Raw genomic sequence first — 18,980 nt, 5'->3', positions numbered from 1 at the left:
TGCTGACCATGTCAAAGACTTTAGTCAGATCAACAAAAACGATGTAAAGGGGTCTGTCTCTCTCTGAATTTTTCCTACAGTAGTCGTAGAGAGGATATCATGTCTATGGTGGATCTACCACTCCTGAATCCACACTGAGACTCTGGGTAGACTCTAGAAGCCATCACTTGCAGCCTGGATAGTGCCACTCTAGCAAAGATTTTGCCAACTATGCTGAAGAGCTAGATACCCCTATAATTGTTGCATTCACTCCGATCCCCCTTGTTCTTATTTATTGTGATTATATTTGCGTCACGCATGTCCTGTGGGCGACGACCTGCTTCCCAGCAGCGGCAGAAGATATTATAGAGTTCAGGGAGCAGGAGTGATTCAATGGAGATTTTCTATTTTTCATGCAGTTAATTGCTTTTTTGAGATCACCAAGGCTCGGAAGCTCATCTCACAATTACAGGACATGCGTGACGCAAATATAGTTACAGTGATTAAGGCGGAGAGCTTGTGTAGTTAGCGTGACGTGGTACGATATATATATATATATTGTCTACCCTTAAGGCTCAGGGCCCCGCATATGACATTCGCCCAAGGCCCAGCGCACTGCTAGGGCCTCCTCTGGGGCTACCAATGGCTTAGCGGAGTTTCAGTCCATTAATAACATGTCAGAATACGCGTAGCATTGTTGTTGACGATCGTTGACTTGTAACACCATACTACTGGTAGGCAACTAAACCGCTATAGCTGTAGGCGTATAATATCTTATCTCTTAACTTATAAAGATTGAAATAATATGAATAACTTTTTTGTGAACAAAAGTAAATAGTAATTTTATTACAATATTTAAAAAATCAACTTTAGATGAAATGAAATCAATGTAGTAGACTTTAGACTTAAGTAACAATAAAATTCTGAACAAAAAATGAACTCACTACATTGTCACTACAATAACATAAGACCGCTGACGACAATGTCGTTTCTCTTACATCATTCACAACCAATCGCTAACCTCTGCCCATCGTCACCATAGAAACACACTCACACACACCATAACAAGCAATTAGTAGTTATATCCTTCTATGTTCGAGAGTGACTCGTGCTTCAATATCTATAAGATAAGAGAAAAGGGGAATGGAGATATGAAAAGTGAATAAAATGAGGTGGTGAAAATAATGAGTAATAGAATTTGTATATATTGACAACAATAGTAACACGTTTTTTTTTTAGTTTAAACAAACAAATATTTTAATTTTTAACGTTACTTGATTCGTCAATTACATTCCCTTATCCTCTTAACTTTGGGTCATGCTAAGATAGCCATGCTGTCCTTTGTCCCGTCTGCACGGCCACTCGCCTGTAAACAAATTAAAGGGAGGGAAATCGCAGTATGGGTCCACCTAACGGAAACAGATGCTAAGACGTGTCCCCCCTGAAGTAAAAGCTTGCGCAAATAAAGATTTACCAGATTTTTTTTTATTTTTTTTTACTGTCAGTTGCGCCAAACTAACCATGCTGAAATACAAGTGCTGAACAGTGTTTCATTTCTGTGATTAAAAAAAAAAGTTGGTTTGTACTTTAGAATGAATCTATCTATCTATCTATCTATCTATCTATCTATCTATCTATCTATCTATCTATCTATCTATCTATCTATCTATCTATCTATCTATCTATCTATCTATCTATCTATCTATCTATCTGTCTGTCTGTCTGTCTGTCTCTCTGATATCACATCTTTTTTTTTTTGCCCCTATAGAATAGATCTAGATTTTTTTTTACTGCAAAGATTGGATATGTTTTTGTTGGTTGAAGATAAGTTCAGTACAGGAATAAGGTTGCGTGGTTGACCACAATGCAGATCATATCTTATAAAATACGGACGTTACTTAAAAAAAAAAAGAGGGTTACCTCTTACGCTCGTCCCTAGGTAAATCTAGTCATGCATGTTAATCAATGACTTAAACTATGCAAGTCGTTTGTTTGTCTGATTCAGTCAACCCATTCCAATAGCACTAGGGAAGAAGGAGTATTTATACATATTTGTCCTAGCATATGTAACAAGAGAAGTACCTTTATCTTTGTGTTTTTCTGAGTATTTTATTAGGTTCTGTTTTTGTATTTGAAAATTATGGTTCAGTGATTTATGCAATTTTACTTTTGCTGTCTAATATAAGCGCGTTATGAACTCTAGAGGGTTATATGTGACTAAACACAGAGATCTAAATAGGGCGAATAAGAAAAACAGGGTATTCTAATAAAACCTTTAAGAAGTGATATGTTTACCAGTATAGTAGGCTTATTAAAAACAGGCCTGATAATCCGTTTTGTTAATCAAAAATATACTCGGTATTCATGGTTTATCTTATTTTCACATCTTATAAATAACAGACGTTCCTTCTGAAAAGAAGATTATAACGTCCTTCGCATATCCATGTTTTAATCTCCAGATTCAAAACAAATACATAAGATTATTCAAATTTGAATAGAGCAGCACCTTTATTGAAATCACTAAACTAAGAGACACCTCAGAACAGAAAAATAAAAATTAAAGTAGCTATTTAAATTAATTTACCAATAGAAAAACAAAACCTAATGAAATACTCAGAAAGACACTAAGATAAAGGCACATGTCTTATTTCATACGCTAGGACATCCTACAAGTGCTCCTTCTTCCCTAGTGCCATTAGAAAATGGAATGGGTTGCCTGAATCAGCCAGGAAAACCAACGACTTAGCAGAGTTTTAGTCATTGATTAACATGCATGACTGATTGACACATGAAATGCGTAGGACTTAATTATCTTCTTTTTTTTAAGTAACGTCTGCAATATATTAGATAAGATAAAGGTGTTGTTTTATCAAAGCTCAAAGAACAAATGATTACACTTATTTTTTTAAAAACATCATTCAAAGATATAATGAAACGTATGAAGAAACCAGGGAAACAAATGAATGAACACAAGAATTACTATAGGCCTATATATATATTTTGGGCCCAAAAATACTTATAAAGTAATATAGATAAACTAAAAGTTATCAAAAAGCCTGTATATTATTTTTTTTGCATGTCCACCAGTCCAACCTTGTACAATGGTCAGTAAGTCTCCCTCATCACTAGTGGTGACCGTCATCATAGCGTTGCTGTCTCTCGGGGTGGGGCTAGTCATTGGCTACCTACTCCGCCCGTTTCCAGAGAACAGCAAGGAACACAAGAGCTTGGAAGGATGGATTAATGACGTGGAAGGTGCGGGAGATGACAAACTGGCAGCCCTGGAGATGCTTAGAGACTGTGGTCAGCTGGCAAGAGAAGATCCTGTCATTAGCAAGTAAGTTAAACAGATGCTAATTCTAAGAACCTTGCCTTCTTAAACTTCTCTGGTTCTGATTGGCTACTTAAAAAATACTGCACGCGTTCTTAATCTTCGGACCCCAAAACAATGCTTTATATATTATTCTTTGTGGTATCTCAATTAATAAATCTTAATTGATTTAATAGCGGCTGTGACTAAAGTAACCCTATTTATATCTTTTATAAGCCTAAGTCTGCATGCGAAAAAAATACAACACTCTTTTTAGATTGACTTTTATCTTGATACGTATCACCTGGCAATCGTTTTACAACTATGACAGTCATGAGTCATGATAGTATGAAATTGTAATCATAAAATTTTAAAGACGTGAATAAAGGACTACTTTAAGAAAAATTCGTTAGCTTGACACTGATTAAAATTAGTAAAAGTTCCCTGTCAGATCTTGCGATCATAGATTCATGGGGCCAACACAACGATTATACCCGTCTTAATTTTCGTTAACTAAAACGTTATTTAAAAAAAGGCCCAGTCCAATGCAAACTAGTGGCGTCCCTTTGTTTATCAATAATACTATCTTTGATTTCAGACACTTGATTGAAAGTGACGTAGAAGCCTGTAGGGCCTTGACTTGTGATATCCCATACCCGCGAACCTACGTCATATACAAACTCAGGGGCGAAGCCATCGACTTAGATGGCAAATTGGATGAGAAGGCTTGGAAAAATGTGGGATGGACTGATTCTTTTGTCGGTGAGTGTCTTTTGCATTTGTGTGTAGGCCTATTTATTTTTGTTACATCTCAGACTTCCATAATTTCTATCGAAAATTGCATGCTGAGGCTATAATATGAAAGTATTTTTTTTTTATTAATTTACTTTTATTAATGTAGACCATTATGTAGCTCAATATTCGACATATTCCTAACACTCGGATAGGTTTATAATACCCCAATTACCTAATCATACACAGTCTACTATATACCCACTCAAATAATCATCCACATACTCCAGTGATGCTATTTGAAAGCCTACTTTGAACCGGTGGTCATGCTAAACCTTGAAGTTAATGTAGATCTAGTTGTTTGTTGTGGTTACTAAATGCAATTACTCTTCACTTTGGTCACAGACATTCAAGGCAGAGGATTGCCGTCGCCTCGTTTGGAGACAAAAGTCAAAATGAGATACGATGACAGCTTTTTGTTCATTGGTGTGTTCATTGAGGAGCCAGACATTTGGGCAAATGTCTCGTTGCATGATGGGACAGGTGAGTAGTATTCTATTCCTTTTATTTTCATTATATATTTTTTAAAAAAGTAATTAGGCCTTTCGTGGCTTATAGAAAAAAAAGAAGATATCCTTCTTAGAAAATATTTACATTTTTTTTCTACCATTGACCTACGACTGCAAAGTATACGGATATCTCAAAACAACCAATGAAATTACGTCCTTATTATTAATGAGCTACCTATTTTTTATATATAAAACTTCATTACAAAGCTTATATCAACTCAATCTGTTTGTCTGGTACAATTTTTGTTCACGTTATTTCTCCCACACCCATTCTCGGATCAAGTTGAAACTTGACACAATTACTTGTTGTACCTAACATAACACGAATCAATCAAAAAGAATTAACCAATTAGCTGTTAATTATTGGTAGTTAATTATTTAATTAGGCCTTTCGTGGCTTATAGAAAAAAAAAGAAGATATCCTTCTTAGAAAATATTTACATTTTTTTTCTACCATTGACCTACGACTGCAAAGTATACGGATATCTCAAAACAACCAATGAAATTACGTTCTTATTATTAATGAGCTACCTATTTTTTATATATAAAACTTCATTACAAAGCTTATATCAACTCAATCTGTTTGTCTGGTACAATTTTTGTTCACGTTATTTCTCCCACACCCATTCTCGGATCAAGTTGAAACTTGACACAATTACTTGTTGTACCTAACATAACACGAATCAATCAAAAAGAATTAACCAATTAGCTGTTAATTATTGGTAGTTAATTATTTAATTAGGCCTTTCGTGGCTTATAGAAAAAAAAAGAAGATATCCTTCTTAGAAAATATTTACATTTTTTTTCTACCATTGACCTACGACTGCAAAGTATACGGATATCTCAAAACAACCAATGAAATTACGTCCTTATTATTAATGAGCTACCTATTTTTTATATATAAAACTTCATTACAAAGCTTATATCAACTCAATCTGTTTGTCTGGTACAATTTTTGTTCACGTTATTTCTCCCACACCCATTCTCGGATCAAGTTGAAACTTGACACAATTACTTGTTGTACCTAACATAACACGAATCAATCAAAAAGAATTAACCAATTAGCTGTTAATTATTGGTAGTTAATTATTTAATTAGGCCTTTCGTGGCTTATAGAAAAAAAAAAGAAGATATCCTTCTTAGAAAATATTTACATTTTTTTTCTACCATTGACCTACGACTGCAAAGTATACGGATATCTCAAAACAACCAATGAAATTACGTCCTTATTATTAATGAGCTACCTATTTTTTATATATAAAACTTCATTACAAAGCTTATATCAACTCAATCTGTTTGTCTGGTACAATTTTTGTTCACGTTATTTCTCCCACATCCATTCTCGGATCAAGTTGAAACTTGACACAATTACTTGTTGTACCTAACATAACACGAATCAATCAAAAAGAATTAACCAATTAGCTGTTAATTATTGGTAGTTAATTATTTTGTTTCGTATCGAAAAGGGAAATAAATGCTACTTATTGAGAGTTGAAGCTGTTTATGTGGAGTTATTGTTGTACACCTTTCTTCTCCCTCTTCCCATTCTCGGACCAATGGAAACTTTGCACAATTAATAGTCAATCAATTAGTGGTGATTAATTAATTTTGTTTTGTATAGAAAAAAGAGAGCTTATTCCTGCAGTATTGTAGTATTATTATTGTAGTATTACTGTAGTGTAAAGCATCTGTTGTTTTTTTTTAAAGATTTTTTTAAATTTCGCACTAGTTTGTGCTTTCTACTGTAAAGAACGGGTTTCAAGGGGTGTTTATGCGGGGTATTGATGGATAAAATGTGAAGTGCAGTGTGTTGCCGATTCTTTGGTATATACAAATGGCTCGATTAGAGTATGATTCTGATAGTGGGTATTACTTATTAATGAACAAGATGCGGGCCATTTTAGGGTAATTTAGTATAACAATCAACAAGGTAGGCCTAGTACAAAATTCATAATATTTATTTACAACTATACTATTCCACATATGCAATATAATAGATCAATAATAGTGATAAAACAGATAAAGGCACCGAGTACTATTGTCAGAACCTGGGCAATAACGCTAGTGATAGAAAACTGGGTAATAGCAATTAAAGCATAAGTAGTCAACAGGCTTAGACATTATCACTGTGATCTGCCCCAAACAGAATACATAAGAACATACATATATTTCTTTCATACTCCTGACCAGGACCGGATCAGCACTCCAACTCTCTGGCCTAACACACATAACCTAGGCTGTTGGTCGTTGTGCTGGCCACATGACACCCTCGTTAACCGTGAGCCACAGAAACATATGACCTTTACATCATCTGATCTCGAATGAGAAGGGAACTTTACTTACAACTCACAATAAAATAATAAAAACGTCCCTGCAAAAAAAAAATATTAAAAAATCGTAATTTTCACAACAATTCACTCTGTAAATGGGATGTTCAGACATTTTCTGCCTTTTTCATTGAGTCCAAACAGTTCAAAGGAACCGAACGTCTCTTACTTTTTTATTTTGTGGGTAGAAATGTCGAGGGGCTGGATATGTGGTTCGCGGGCCCTAGGTTGGCAATAACTTAAACTTAAATAGATTCCTCACACTTGTCATACAAGCTCATTGGGTACAGTGAAAGTATCAAGATTTATAATAACGATTGGATAGATGGCATATATTATATGTGGAATGATTGGGCTAATATTATGTATCGATGATTGGGCTAATATATATATATGTGGGATGATTGGGCTAATATTATGTATCGATGATTGGGCTAATATATATATATGGGATGATTGGGCTAATATTATATATGGGCTGATTGGGATATTATATATGGGCTGATTCGGATAATTTCATATATAGACTGATTGTGCACGTATGTTATATAACGGTTCAGACGTTTATAAATAAAGTTTTTTAATGTATATCACTTCCTTTTTTTACATGCAATACCCCCACCAGCCCATCTCGTTAACTTAACCTTAAAACATAGAAATTTATTAGGATCAAAGACTTTCCAGGGAAGTTTTGACATTTTAAAAACTCTCATAAGTTAAGGTTAAAATCACTGACATGCCAAAGACTAAAAGGAAAGGCAACTATGTAGAGAAAGGCCAGCGAGACCGTCCCTACCACTACTGACTTACCTTTGAACTAATCACCTACCTTTTTTTTATCCTACCGAGAACAGTCCCCCATCTCCGAGCCCTCTTGTCATTCCAAAAGGTTTACCTATGTTAATCTTTTAAACAAATACACTAACTGTGGGGGTAGTTGCAATATTTTAGTTGCAGACATCTCCGCTGTGGCTGAGTGGTAAAGCGCTTGGCTTCTCAACCGGGGGTCCGGGGTTCGAATCCTGGTGAAAACTGGGATTTTTAACTTTCGGGATCTTTGTGCGCCTATGAGTTCACCCAGCTCTAATGGGTACCTGACATTCGTCGGGGAAAAGTAAAGGCGGTTAATCGTTGTGCTGGCCACAAGACACCCTCGTTAACCTTGGGCCACAGAAACAGATGAAGAAAGATCTGCCCTATAGATTGCAAGGATCTTCATTATTTTTTTTAGTCAATGACGATATCAACAAGTAATATAATTTTAAAAAATAAGTTCCTACATTATATTCAAAAAATAAAGTCAACGAAGTAAAGTAAAAATAAATAAATAAATAAATAACATTTCCCCTCCAGACCTTGCGATCTATATGGCATATTATGCTCTGGTCAGCTGTTTCTTTATCTATTTATCTATTTAATTTATTTAGGCATGCCTTAGTAGGCCTAGTAGATAGATCTACCACTTTACCACTAATAAATTAATGTTTCTTTTCTACGACTTGGTCAGACGAACAGACAAAAGGCAGATAAATGTCCGTATTTTTCTTGTCAGTAGTCAGTATAAACTTAGTGACTGCACGAGAGTTGAAGAATCACTCTCTTGATGGTTCATGAGGTTTAGGAAAAGCATTATAATATTGCGATGACAAATACTTTCCGTTTTGTTCTTCATTCTGGCCAGGACGGGAAGCCATTGTAGGCTAGGACATTTAGAGTTGACTTAGTGTGTTCAGACATTTTTTTTTGAAACCTTTCGAGCTGTATCCGTAGCCTCTTTAACTGTTAGCAAACCCCTACAAACAGAAAGAGTTACAATTTTGTATGAATTAGACAAATGAGGTAAATTTAGTTTTTAGAGTCGGCAATTACGCTATTTGACCAGATTCCAGATTGGCTTTACGATTATGAATTTAAACTTATTGTTAAGGCAGTGGAAATGTTTTCTGGGGAAAAAAAGGTTTTGTTAGATAATTCATTTAATGACGCTAAAGGCAGAAATCACCATATAGGCCTATGATACAGTGCCTAGTTTTAACCAGCTGAACAGCAAGATCATTTTAAACTTTGAAATGTCTGACAATCGAACAATTATACAGCCTTAGTTAGGCTGGGCTATTTTATCGCTTATTTATCCCAGTCTTCAATCCATTGCATATGGTGCGTTGTACAATAATGTGAAAACTAGCTGAAATAGAAATTAATACGTAAGTTAAATAACTCGATTAATTTTGTTACGGTAAAGTTTTGATACGCCTCTTCCAGGATATAGGCAACAACTATACCTAGGCTTAGAGTTTAAGCGACTATGGAAGTTAACTAACATAACAATATACCCTGTTGTTATATCAATCGAAAGGATAACGGAAACTGACCTCGCAGAGACCTCTGAGACCCTTCACTAAGAAGATTCTTGTTGCCTATCAGCAGGGGCGGACTGGGTGTCAAAATCGGCCCGAGCATTTCTATAAAATTCGGCCCACAAATTCTCTATTATGTGATGGGGCATCCATGTCTAGGTGCATCGGTCCTTAAAAATCATTGTTAAGTTTGATAATGTATCGATATGCATGCATACAGTGAACGCTCTTAATAAGCAATATAGCGTCTTTTTAAATCAGCAATTATGAAGCCCTAAAAAGATGAATCTTACTAATAGCACTGTCTACATTCTACATTTTATTTTCGAAAAATGTGTTTGATTAAAAGAGTATTACACTGTAATGTCTGTCAAAGACTTTTAGTTTAAACACGACGCTTAGAGGGCTTTTTATAAAAATAATAATAATAACATAATAAGGATATTATAAAACCTTTAACAACTTGATATGTGCCATAGTGACTTCGATCAGGCATTTCGGTGGCCCTACCGGCCCATTTGGGTACCGGCCCACCGGGCATTTACCCGAATGCCCATATAGTCAGTCCGCCCCTGCCTATCAGAGGGCAGAACTGCTGCAGTAGGCCTACTGCCACATCTGTAGGAAAGGCCTCAATAGACACTGTTAAGGAGACAACAATTCATTTTTTTACCCTCTAATGAATTTTGACGCTGGCATTGCCGGAGAATGAATATTAGTTCATTTCTATAATAATAATAAAGTGCAGAAATTCGGGTGAGTCAATTGAACACATGGGTGTTCAGCTTTATCAGAATCTGCCTACCCAGGTCGCCATAACCAAGTCGCAAAATGAATATACCAATAGCATCAAAAAGGTACTTATTACAAATACTCGCTACAAGAGGTTCTCGCGACAACCGATTACTTATTACAATGGGATATGCCTATTTTGACTGACAAAACGGTGGATTTTAATCGCCCTTATCAACTGTTTATTGAAAATAAAAACGCGACCATTATTGACATCGCCGTACCACTATCCCATAATATAATGAAAACTAGAATGGAAAAACAAAGAATATATGGGAACCTAAGCTTGGAGATTAAGCGGTTATGGAATTTGTAGCATAAACCCTGTTGTTAGATCAACCGAGGGGATATTGACAACTGACATCAAAGATATCTTCAAGGCCCATAACATCCCTAAGAAGATTCTCATTGCCTGTCAGAGGGCGGTACTGCAGACCTGCCACACCACCAGAAAATTTCTTACTGAACACTTAAAGGAATTCTGTTTCTCTGTAACAAAGCTTCACAATGGCAGTGCAGAGAGAATGCATAGGCCTACTTGTTCGTTTCTAATATAATAATAATGGCCTGTCGTGTGCAGTACATATAACAAACCATTATAATGATAGCAAATGAACTATAGACCTACGTTCATACAACTATTTCACTCAAACATAATATGTAACGTTTACATCGGAAAATAGAATTTCATTCAATGATTTCACTGCTAAGCGAAGGGAACAAAAGAGTTCTTGTCTGATCCCAGTTGGAGCTAAATGTGTCTGCTTCAGTTGTAAAATAACGAATAAAAATACTGTTACTGTTTTTTTTTATTCTTTTATTTCACAGTTTATCAAGACAATTCGTTTCAGGTAAGTCTTTCAATGTTCCTGTGATTAGAATGTATTTCTATGCTGCACGACTATGTACAAAACTGCAGAGATACTTTTAACTCAAGGGAGATAATCTTAAAAAAAAAAAAAAAACAACACAACTTAGTTGGCTACAGCAGCGAAGCATCCATGGCCGGTACTGTGACCGTAGGGGGCAGAACTAAATGGATCACTGAAGGACCATTTAAAGATATTAATGTATTCTTTCAATGAGCCATGCAAGCTCTAAAATGTGGTAGAATTACGAGAAGACGTATAACGAACAGTAGGCCTAAAGATGATATATTAGAATAAAAATAAAATACTTCAATATAGTAACACTATAGAATATCTTATTTAATAAAATACAGACGTTATTTCCTGGCTGATGTAGGCTACTTACTTCATCCTATAATGGTACTAGGGAAAAAGTAGCACTTGTACGAATTTGTTCCAGCATCACGTTGCTCACCCTCATCGGTAACACAATGACTGGGTAGCTTACTTAAAAATAAACATTATTGAAACAACTTGAAACATTGATACTCGTGTTTTTCTTTTTTTTACGGAACGGAGGATTAAAATGTTTGCTACTTGTTTCGGATGTTTCTTCAGAGCTAAAGATAATTTACTCCCTAGTCCAAACCTCCTGCAGGACGACGGGGGATGGGAGCGGGCAGCGTTTGAACCCGGGACCATCGATAAGTCCGAACGACAGTCCAGCACTCAAACCGCACGACCAGGCTACCTATGTCTTTATCAGAACTCAAACATTTTAAAGATTTTTTTTTGTTTTATTTTGTTAGGAACGTAGGACTATGTCTTTATCAGAAATCAAACATTTAATATATATATATTTGGTTTTATTTTGTAGGCCCTACCAAAATATTGTGTCACCTCGTACTATCCCCCGTAAATTCATCACATATCTACCACCACTGTGGTCTTTTCTCCTGTATTTCCAGGTTCTAATATAGTGTCTTAATAAGAAGTAGATATTTAGGCCTAATTCATAAACATTTAAAAGGCATCGATCTGTCGCCGTTGTTAAAAGACAACTTTTTATTTCACCAAAAAATCCTCGTTTTGAAATGTTTTCTTTCACATTTCTTTGTATGGAAGTCATATTCTGGTTGGCCTATCTGAAGATGAACATACAATGTACCTGAGATCTCATTAGGCAAATTTCTTTTCTGCTCATTTCCTACCTGTATAACTATTGAAAGTTGAAAGCAAAACATTTAGAAAAATCATCTTAAATACATATAAAAAAATATCAGGGTCTAACCAAACTAATAATATATAAAACAGTATTAGACAAAACAAATAATGGTCTAATGGTCAAGCTAATGGGCATCTCTTCAATTATAGTTTTTACGGCTTTCGTTTTCAATTAACTCCCTTGTCAGTTTGTCCGTGACACGGTCACCAAAACTAAACACTTTCAAATCTGTAGACCGGAACAAACACAGCATCCTGCACTTTTTGACTTTACCAAAAGCACACAGCAACTTGTCTTTCTCTGGTCTAAACCTAGATCTAAACACATAAACAGTTTAGCATGCACACGTCTGAACTAACGCGAACGCTGTAAGCTGTATAATAAGTTAAGCGGTTAAAGGTTTAAAAGTATTGAAGCTTTATCACAATATGCCTGATGTTATAATGATTGTAGCCTATATATATTCTATACATACATATATATCGATTCGCTTGTCTGGGTGGAATCGTGAAGGCCTACTTCTCATTCTCGGACTCTGATCAATTGGAAACTTAGCACAAGTATTCATTGTCGAGGACGACAAATGAATCAATAAAAAAAAAATGCCAAAATAATTATTACCCAAATAGTTAATCAATTAGTCGTTATTAACAAATTAAGTTTTACATCGACAATGTAACAAGCTAAGAGGTTAGGTGAAACTAAAAATAGATAACTATAAAACCTTCCATTTTACTAGTACTTGTAGAGCACAGTGGATTATGAAAGCTCCTTAAATGGAGCTTGAATTCAGAGTCAAGCACTTTTGTTGTTGTTGATGTTAAATACCCTAGCGTTTAAAAAGGCAGCATGGAAACCTTAACCCAGATACATTCTTCCTCCCCCCCCCCCCCATCAACTGGTCCACCCTAGCATTTTACAAGCATGAAAGTTGCGCTAAGCAAAAACCAATTAAAAAATATTTCCAACCTCACAAATTTTGTAGTTAGTTTAAATCTATTAAAAATTACATGATTGATTCAAAATAGTAAATGCAATTTCATTCAACCCTAACCCAAAGCATTATTTTTAAAAAGTATTTTTATATTCTACTTGTTAATTTGTTAGAATGTAATATAGTCTGCTTTAATATGGCCCAAGTATGTTCACACCAACATTGATTCTATTTGACTTGTGAATTAGGAACCATAAGTTGTTTGTTAATCAATTAGTTGGCCCTATGCTCAATGTATGGAAGCTCACCAGAAGCACGCATGCGGTTATATTCAATTAGATAATATTCAATTAGATATTCAATTGGGTTATATTCAATTAGATTATATTCAATTAGGTTATATTCAATTAGGCCTACATTATTATTAAAAATGTGTTCAAGACAATTTGGGCCATGCTAGACTGTAAAGCCTGTAAACATTTTCCTGATAATGCGAGTGTTAATCGCAGCGCTCTGAAGGCTCGTTAAATTTTAATATTTTATCATGGAGCTTACTGCAATTCCAAGTAGTCCATTCGACATTGGGGTTAAGGGCCATGTTGTTGCGACCCTTATAGCCATGAATGTAACTTAAAGACTGAATAAAATTTATATTAAAACTCACCAAGAATGCATATTTGATTAATGTAAAATGTTGTTTGTCTTCAAGATCCTTATGGACACAAGACAGAGTAATGTTAAGTAAGTAGTGAAATTTCGTTTGTCTTATTTAAAGGTTAGAGGCTAGAATAGTCTTTACTATATTGTCTTAGGCCCTACATTATCTTATATATATAACAGACGTATTAAGGGAGAGGGGAAGAGAGGAGGAAAGAGGAGTGTTTGAGAGAGAGAGAGAGAGAGAGAGAGAGAGAGAGAAACGGAGAGAGAGAGAGAAGAAGAAGAAAAGAAATAAAGAGGATGAAAGGGGAAGAGGAGCAGGTTGGAGAGAAGGGTCGGTCTTAGGCCGATTACTCCAATTGGGCCCCGCGCCTAGCCGGAATCCCGCAATTTATATTTGTCATATCACTATTAGGCCTAATCATGACTCTTTTCACAGGCATTTAAAAGTTTAAAAAAATTAGTGTATCGTACATTTAACGTAACTATAATTAACCCACTGGCCCCTATTGCGTTTGAGTTGCTTCCTATGCATGCTGTATAATACATGTTGATATAATAATCTAATTAATAGTAATAGTTGTTATAGTAAAAAAAAAGTAGACGAGAGTCCTCGCAATTATCCATTAAATTTGGCCCCGCAAATTGTAAGGCCGGCCCTGTTGAAGAGAGGGGGAGAGATGTGGAGGGAGAGAGAGAGAAAGAGAGAGAGAGAGAAAAAGAGAGAGTTATTATAGTTTTATGTGTGTTAGTTGAGTTTGAGTTTTGAGTTTAGGCACATCGGCACAATTTAGGCCATGTCGTGCCCGTAATCCGGCATTAAATAAAAATAAGGCCTTTTTTTTTTGCCTAGAGATTGTATAGAATTCAAAGGCATGAGAAAGACTAATTAGGCAAACTATGAAAGGGTAATTATAAGAATTTAATAACAACCCATTGCTTATAAAATATTTCTATTGGCCAGAATTTTAAAAGTCAATCATATTCTTAAAAGTTTGCTATTCGTTAAGCTACATTAGTCAAGACAATAATGGCAATGTCTTCGATTCCGAAGATTAAGGGATGAGTGCAGTGTTTCACATGACTATACGCTAACCCCAGTTGCGACCTGTATATTTCCCGCATATTGTGCAGACAAAGCCGTTGTCCGCTGGTGGTGTATCTAAGTTTTCTTTCCGTTTTTTGCGCATGTCTTCAGTAATGACTTTTCTTTGAGTCTCAAATGTTTGTCCCGCAGCCTTTGTGAGAGCTACTTTCCTTTATGCCAGTGAGGGCGAAATGGCGCCTTAGTAAAGATAAGTAGGAGTGAGTGAAACAAAAATGAGGGCACTTCAAGGGTGAAGATTACACACCAATCAAAAGTTATTTTTAGAAGCTTATTATTTCATGAATATATTATCGTCTATAAATTTTATTTCTCTTTAACTACTATCGACTCTTTTGTTTACGCGCTACCTGGCATTAGAAAAAAAAATCCAGTGCATCTCCCCTCACACTTTTTTTTCTTAACAATTAATTACATTGTAGCCAATTAAAAAATGGATGTCTTTTATTTTCCCAGCTACAAAGAAATAACAATCAATGCAAAGGGAATAATATCAGATTTAATGATGACAAAGGTAACCAAGTTACACTTTATTATTAGATCTTAAAACTTGCAGGTCCAAAAAGACTATATAGGCCTATATATACATCAGTTTAGTTTTGTTTTTTTTAAATTCCGTTTATAATCGTTTGACCCAGTCTGCACAACTGAACATGTAAATGTCAAATCTACACAGAATCTGAACACTTTAACATGTATAGGCCTAGACCTCAGCATTGTGAGACACTGTGACATTTCCTATAATTAAAAAAAAAAGTTTCCAGTGTGAAATGTGGTCTAAGACTAGATCTAGATCCTAGAGGTTGTAGAAAATCAATCACTGACATATCTAAAATATCTATTATAATGAGGTTAAACTGTTATCTCCCTTTAAAATTAAATTTAAAAAAAAAAAAAACGGTCTGGGAATGGCTATACCCATTGCTTGTTTGTGTTATATTGTTTAAAAGTTTGTTGTTTTTTTTTTTGGTCTAAGGCCTATGTAGATAGTGGAGAGCCATTAACTTTTTGGGAGAGTGATGTCATGTCAGAAGTTCATATACAAGGGACACTCAACAATCCTAAAAAACAAGGTAGGCAAGAAGTAGAAAAATATTGCAAGATCAAATACTCCTCTCCCCTCCACTTTTCTCAAATTTATCATACCTTCCTCATTGTACAAGATCACTAAACTGTTCATCTCAGCTCAATCTTAGACCTCACCAAGAAGTGAACTGCTGATTTCTTGCCAGGTCCCCCCCCCCCTCTCCTGTAGTCAGTCTACAAAATGTACTCTCAAAGAATTGTATGCCTTCTATATTAGATCTGCACTTGCAGGATCCAGCTAAGTGTTCTATCATGTATTATTTTTATTTGTGTGCATTTTGTATTTTGACTGCAAAAATATTAATTCTGTGTTTTTTGGGGGGACATTTTCCTGTGTTTACAGATGAATACTGGACTATAGAGATGGCCATACCATTCACTGCCATGTACCAAGGTTCTGGTGCATCACTCAACAGATCAGCTCCTGAACCTGGAGAGACATGGAGAGCTAATTTTCTTAGGTGAGGAGCACAGAAAGTAGTCATATATATTATTTATTTCATTTTAAATCTTCATCTTTTAAACTCAAACTCTTAATTCTGTAAATAAAAACAATTAAGACTCTTAACTAGTATAAGTAAATACAGACCTATACTTTTTAAGTCATTTAATATATGAACATCTGGAAATTACAAGATAAATATAAAAAAGGATAAACAGTTAACATCTATTATATAAGCAAGGCATTGCTACATTCAGTGCTGATTCATCACTATTCTTTGTATTTCTCAGAGCGCAATGGCCAATAAAAAATTTTGGAACCTATTATGAAAAGGTAGTATTTGTTTGTTTATTAACAATCAGATCTTACTAGAACTATAATTAAACTAAAACAGCATATTTTTAAGTATACTTTATTTTCAACCAAGCAAAAAAAAAAACCTACCTATTTTTAAATTAAATATCAATAACTTTATGTCTGCTTCAGTTGACAGATGCCAGTACCGAATGGTGGGTCTGGCAATCACCAGAAGTTATCAATGTCCACTTACCAGAGAGGTAATTCTATTACAGTTTTATAAAAAAAAGAGATTTTGTGATTTTGTTACAGTTTGCTAGGCACATCTACTACAAATGCTGTTTCATATAAATACATTCGTTCAAAAAAAAAGTAGATCCTACATGTTTTAACCTAGGTGTGCATATTAATTAGAGAGTTTAACTCTGCTAAGTCATTGACTTTTCTGACCAATAGATTAAATATTGCCATTGCCACCTCAACCTGCATTATATGTGGACAGGAATGTCTCTCCAGAATAGGGCTCTTCAGCCACATGAACAAAATGCTCTACGAGATGAACCAAAATGCTCTACGAGATGAAGGAAGTCAACAATATTTAACATAAAACATTTTTTCCCCAGAAAGATTGCTATAGGAAACCATATATCTAAAATCCTTTATGTACAAAAACAGTTACAAAGTAAATATGACTTATTCATTTACAAATATTAATTTTATAAACAAGCATTCAACCATAGAGTTTGTAACTTTTTCATTTTTCTGTTAGTTGTTTGTAATTTTTTTTTAAATTATCAACACATATAGTGAAACAATATTCTGTTGATCATAACTGAAATGAAAGTGACTATGTAAACATTCTTTCAGGTGGGGCTTACTTCAGTTTCAAGATACAGCAATCAACAGCACACGTTTTCAGACAAGTGACAGGTGGATAACAACTAACGCCTTGCTGGATACCTTTGCTGCTTTAAAAGTAAAGCTTATAGAAGTTAATTGCTATAATAATTTACTTAACCAGGGAAGTCAAAAAATATATGTCCAACTGTTATGGCACGATTAGGAATTAATTAATTAATTGTTTTTACTCGTCACATCATTGTCTCTAAGTCAAAAGTTCTCTTAACAACAACTGATTGTCTTGTAATGCTAGTGAACCACAATATTATTGTTTTTTATAAATTATATTTTTGTACTACTACCCTAGTGAGATAAGTCGTGAAGGTTATTTAATTGATTTAAGCCTAACTCATAACTCTTGATGTGTGGTGTACAAGTAATAAAGCACTTGGCAATGAACTAAGGATTCAGAAGTTTGAATCAAGGTGAAGGCTTGAATTTGTTTTTCTTGACATAGATTTCTCCAAGCCATTTAGTACCAATGGTATATTTTTTAGGGAAAATAAAAGTGTCTATTCCTGCCACGTGAAACTTGTTTCCACAAAGGTCAATTATCTACTCCATGTATTGTAATGTTTTATCTAAGCCCATGGATTGAAATGTCTTGATAGATTTTAATTATTTTATTATTATCATTATTCTTTTCTGCAGGCATTTCATGCAGTGACTGGGAGGTACACAGACAAAAAAGAACTGCTTCACTTGCCTCCATACATTGTCTCTGGCAAGTGTTTAGCTGACCTCAGCATTGAGCTAGATTGGTCAGGGTTCAAAGTCACAGCAAAACCTCTTGGCAAAAACAAAGAGGAAGGTCACACAAGGACAGATCACTTCCTATGGTTCGGAAAGGAAGATATGCAGTATTTCTAAAACTATTTTATTTATTATTACTTCTGAATAATTAGCCTCTATGCACAGTTATAAACACTGCTTTTCGTTTTTTATGAAGACCAGCACAAACTTAGAAGCGTCATCTAAATGTCTTCTAACAGAGCTAATTGTATCTGTATTGTCTGTGTATAATGTAAACATTGCTATATTTGATAACATGTGTAGTATTTATGATGTCATTGAGGTGATTTTTGTTTTGTAAATAGAAAGAGACTGGTGTTGGATGGAAAAGTACATTGATGATGAATGATTTGATTAAAGTGAATGCACAACTTAAATATGACTTAAGTGTGGATATTTATACTTACATTCAAACAAATTTAAACCTTAAATAAAATGGAGAAAAAAAAACCACCTGGATAGTTATTTTAACTATGCAGTTTCAAACAAAAGAAATGTTTGTAATATGTTTTACATGTTTCAGATAATTACATCTTAGCCCAAACCTCTTCCAGGATGGCAGTGGGCAGGGTTCAAACCCTAGACCATTGAGATCACTGAACAACAGTCCAGAGACAGAGCACAC

At 34.8% G+C, this 18,980-nt stretch overlaps 1 protein-coding gene across 2 annotated transcripts; it reads left to right on the top strand.

Annotated features, from left to right (window-relative positions):
* The first annotated feature begins 1,405 nt into the window (after nucleotides 1-1,405).
* On the top strand, nucleotides 1,406-18,732 carry LOC106055940 (uncharacterized). Of its 2 annotated transcripts, none has more exons than XM_013212447.2 (13): nucleotides 1,406-1,553; nucleotides 3,067-3,316; nucleotides 3,888-4,051; nucleotides 4,427-4,564; nucleotides 10,895-10,917; nucleotides 13,783-13,814; nucleotides 15,295-15,352; nucleotides 15,815-15,911; nucleotides 16,268-16,385; nucleotides 16,657-16,699; nucleotides 16,853-16,923; nucleotides 17,531-17,639; nucleotides 18,215-18,732. In XM_013212447.2, exons 2-13 carry the CDS (start codon nucleotides 3,081-3,083, stop codon nucleotides 18,431-18,433), a joined length of 1,308 nt encoding a protein of 435 aa, XP_013067901.1. In that variant the 5' UTR covers nucleotides 1,406-1,553; nucleotides 3,067-3,080; the 3' UTR covers nucleotides 18,434-18,732. The 2 variants fall into 2 exon arrangements, with proteins under 2 accessions (XP_013067901.1, XP_055879217.1); XM_056023242.1 differs by having other exon boundaries at nucleotides 1,411-1,557.
* Nucleotides 18,733-18,980: the final 248 nt, after the last annotated feature.

Source organism: Biomphalaria glabrata, chromosome 3 (assembly GCF_947242115.1).
Source record: "Biomphalaria glabrata chromosome 3, xgBioGlab47.1, whole genome shotgun sequence".
Lineage (NCBI taxonomy): Eukaryota > Metazoa > Mollusca > Gastropoda > Planorbidae > Biomphalaria > Biomphalaria glabrata.
Note: the sequence above shows the minus strand (reverse complement) of the source record. Positions and strands in the feature narration are given on the sequence as shown.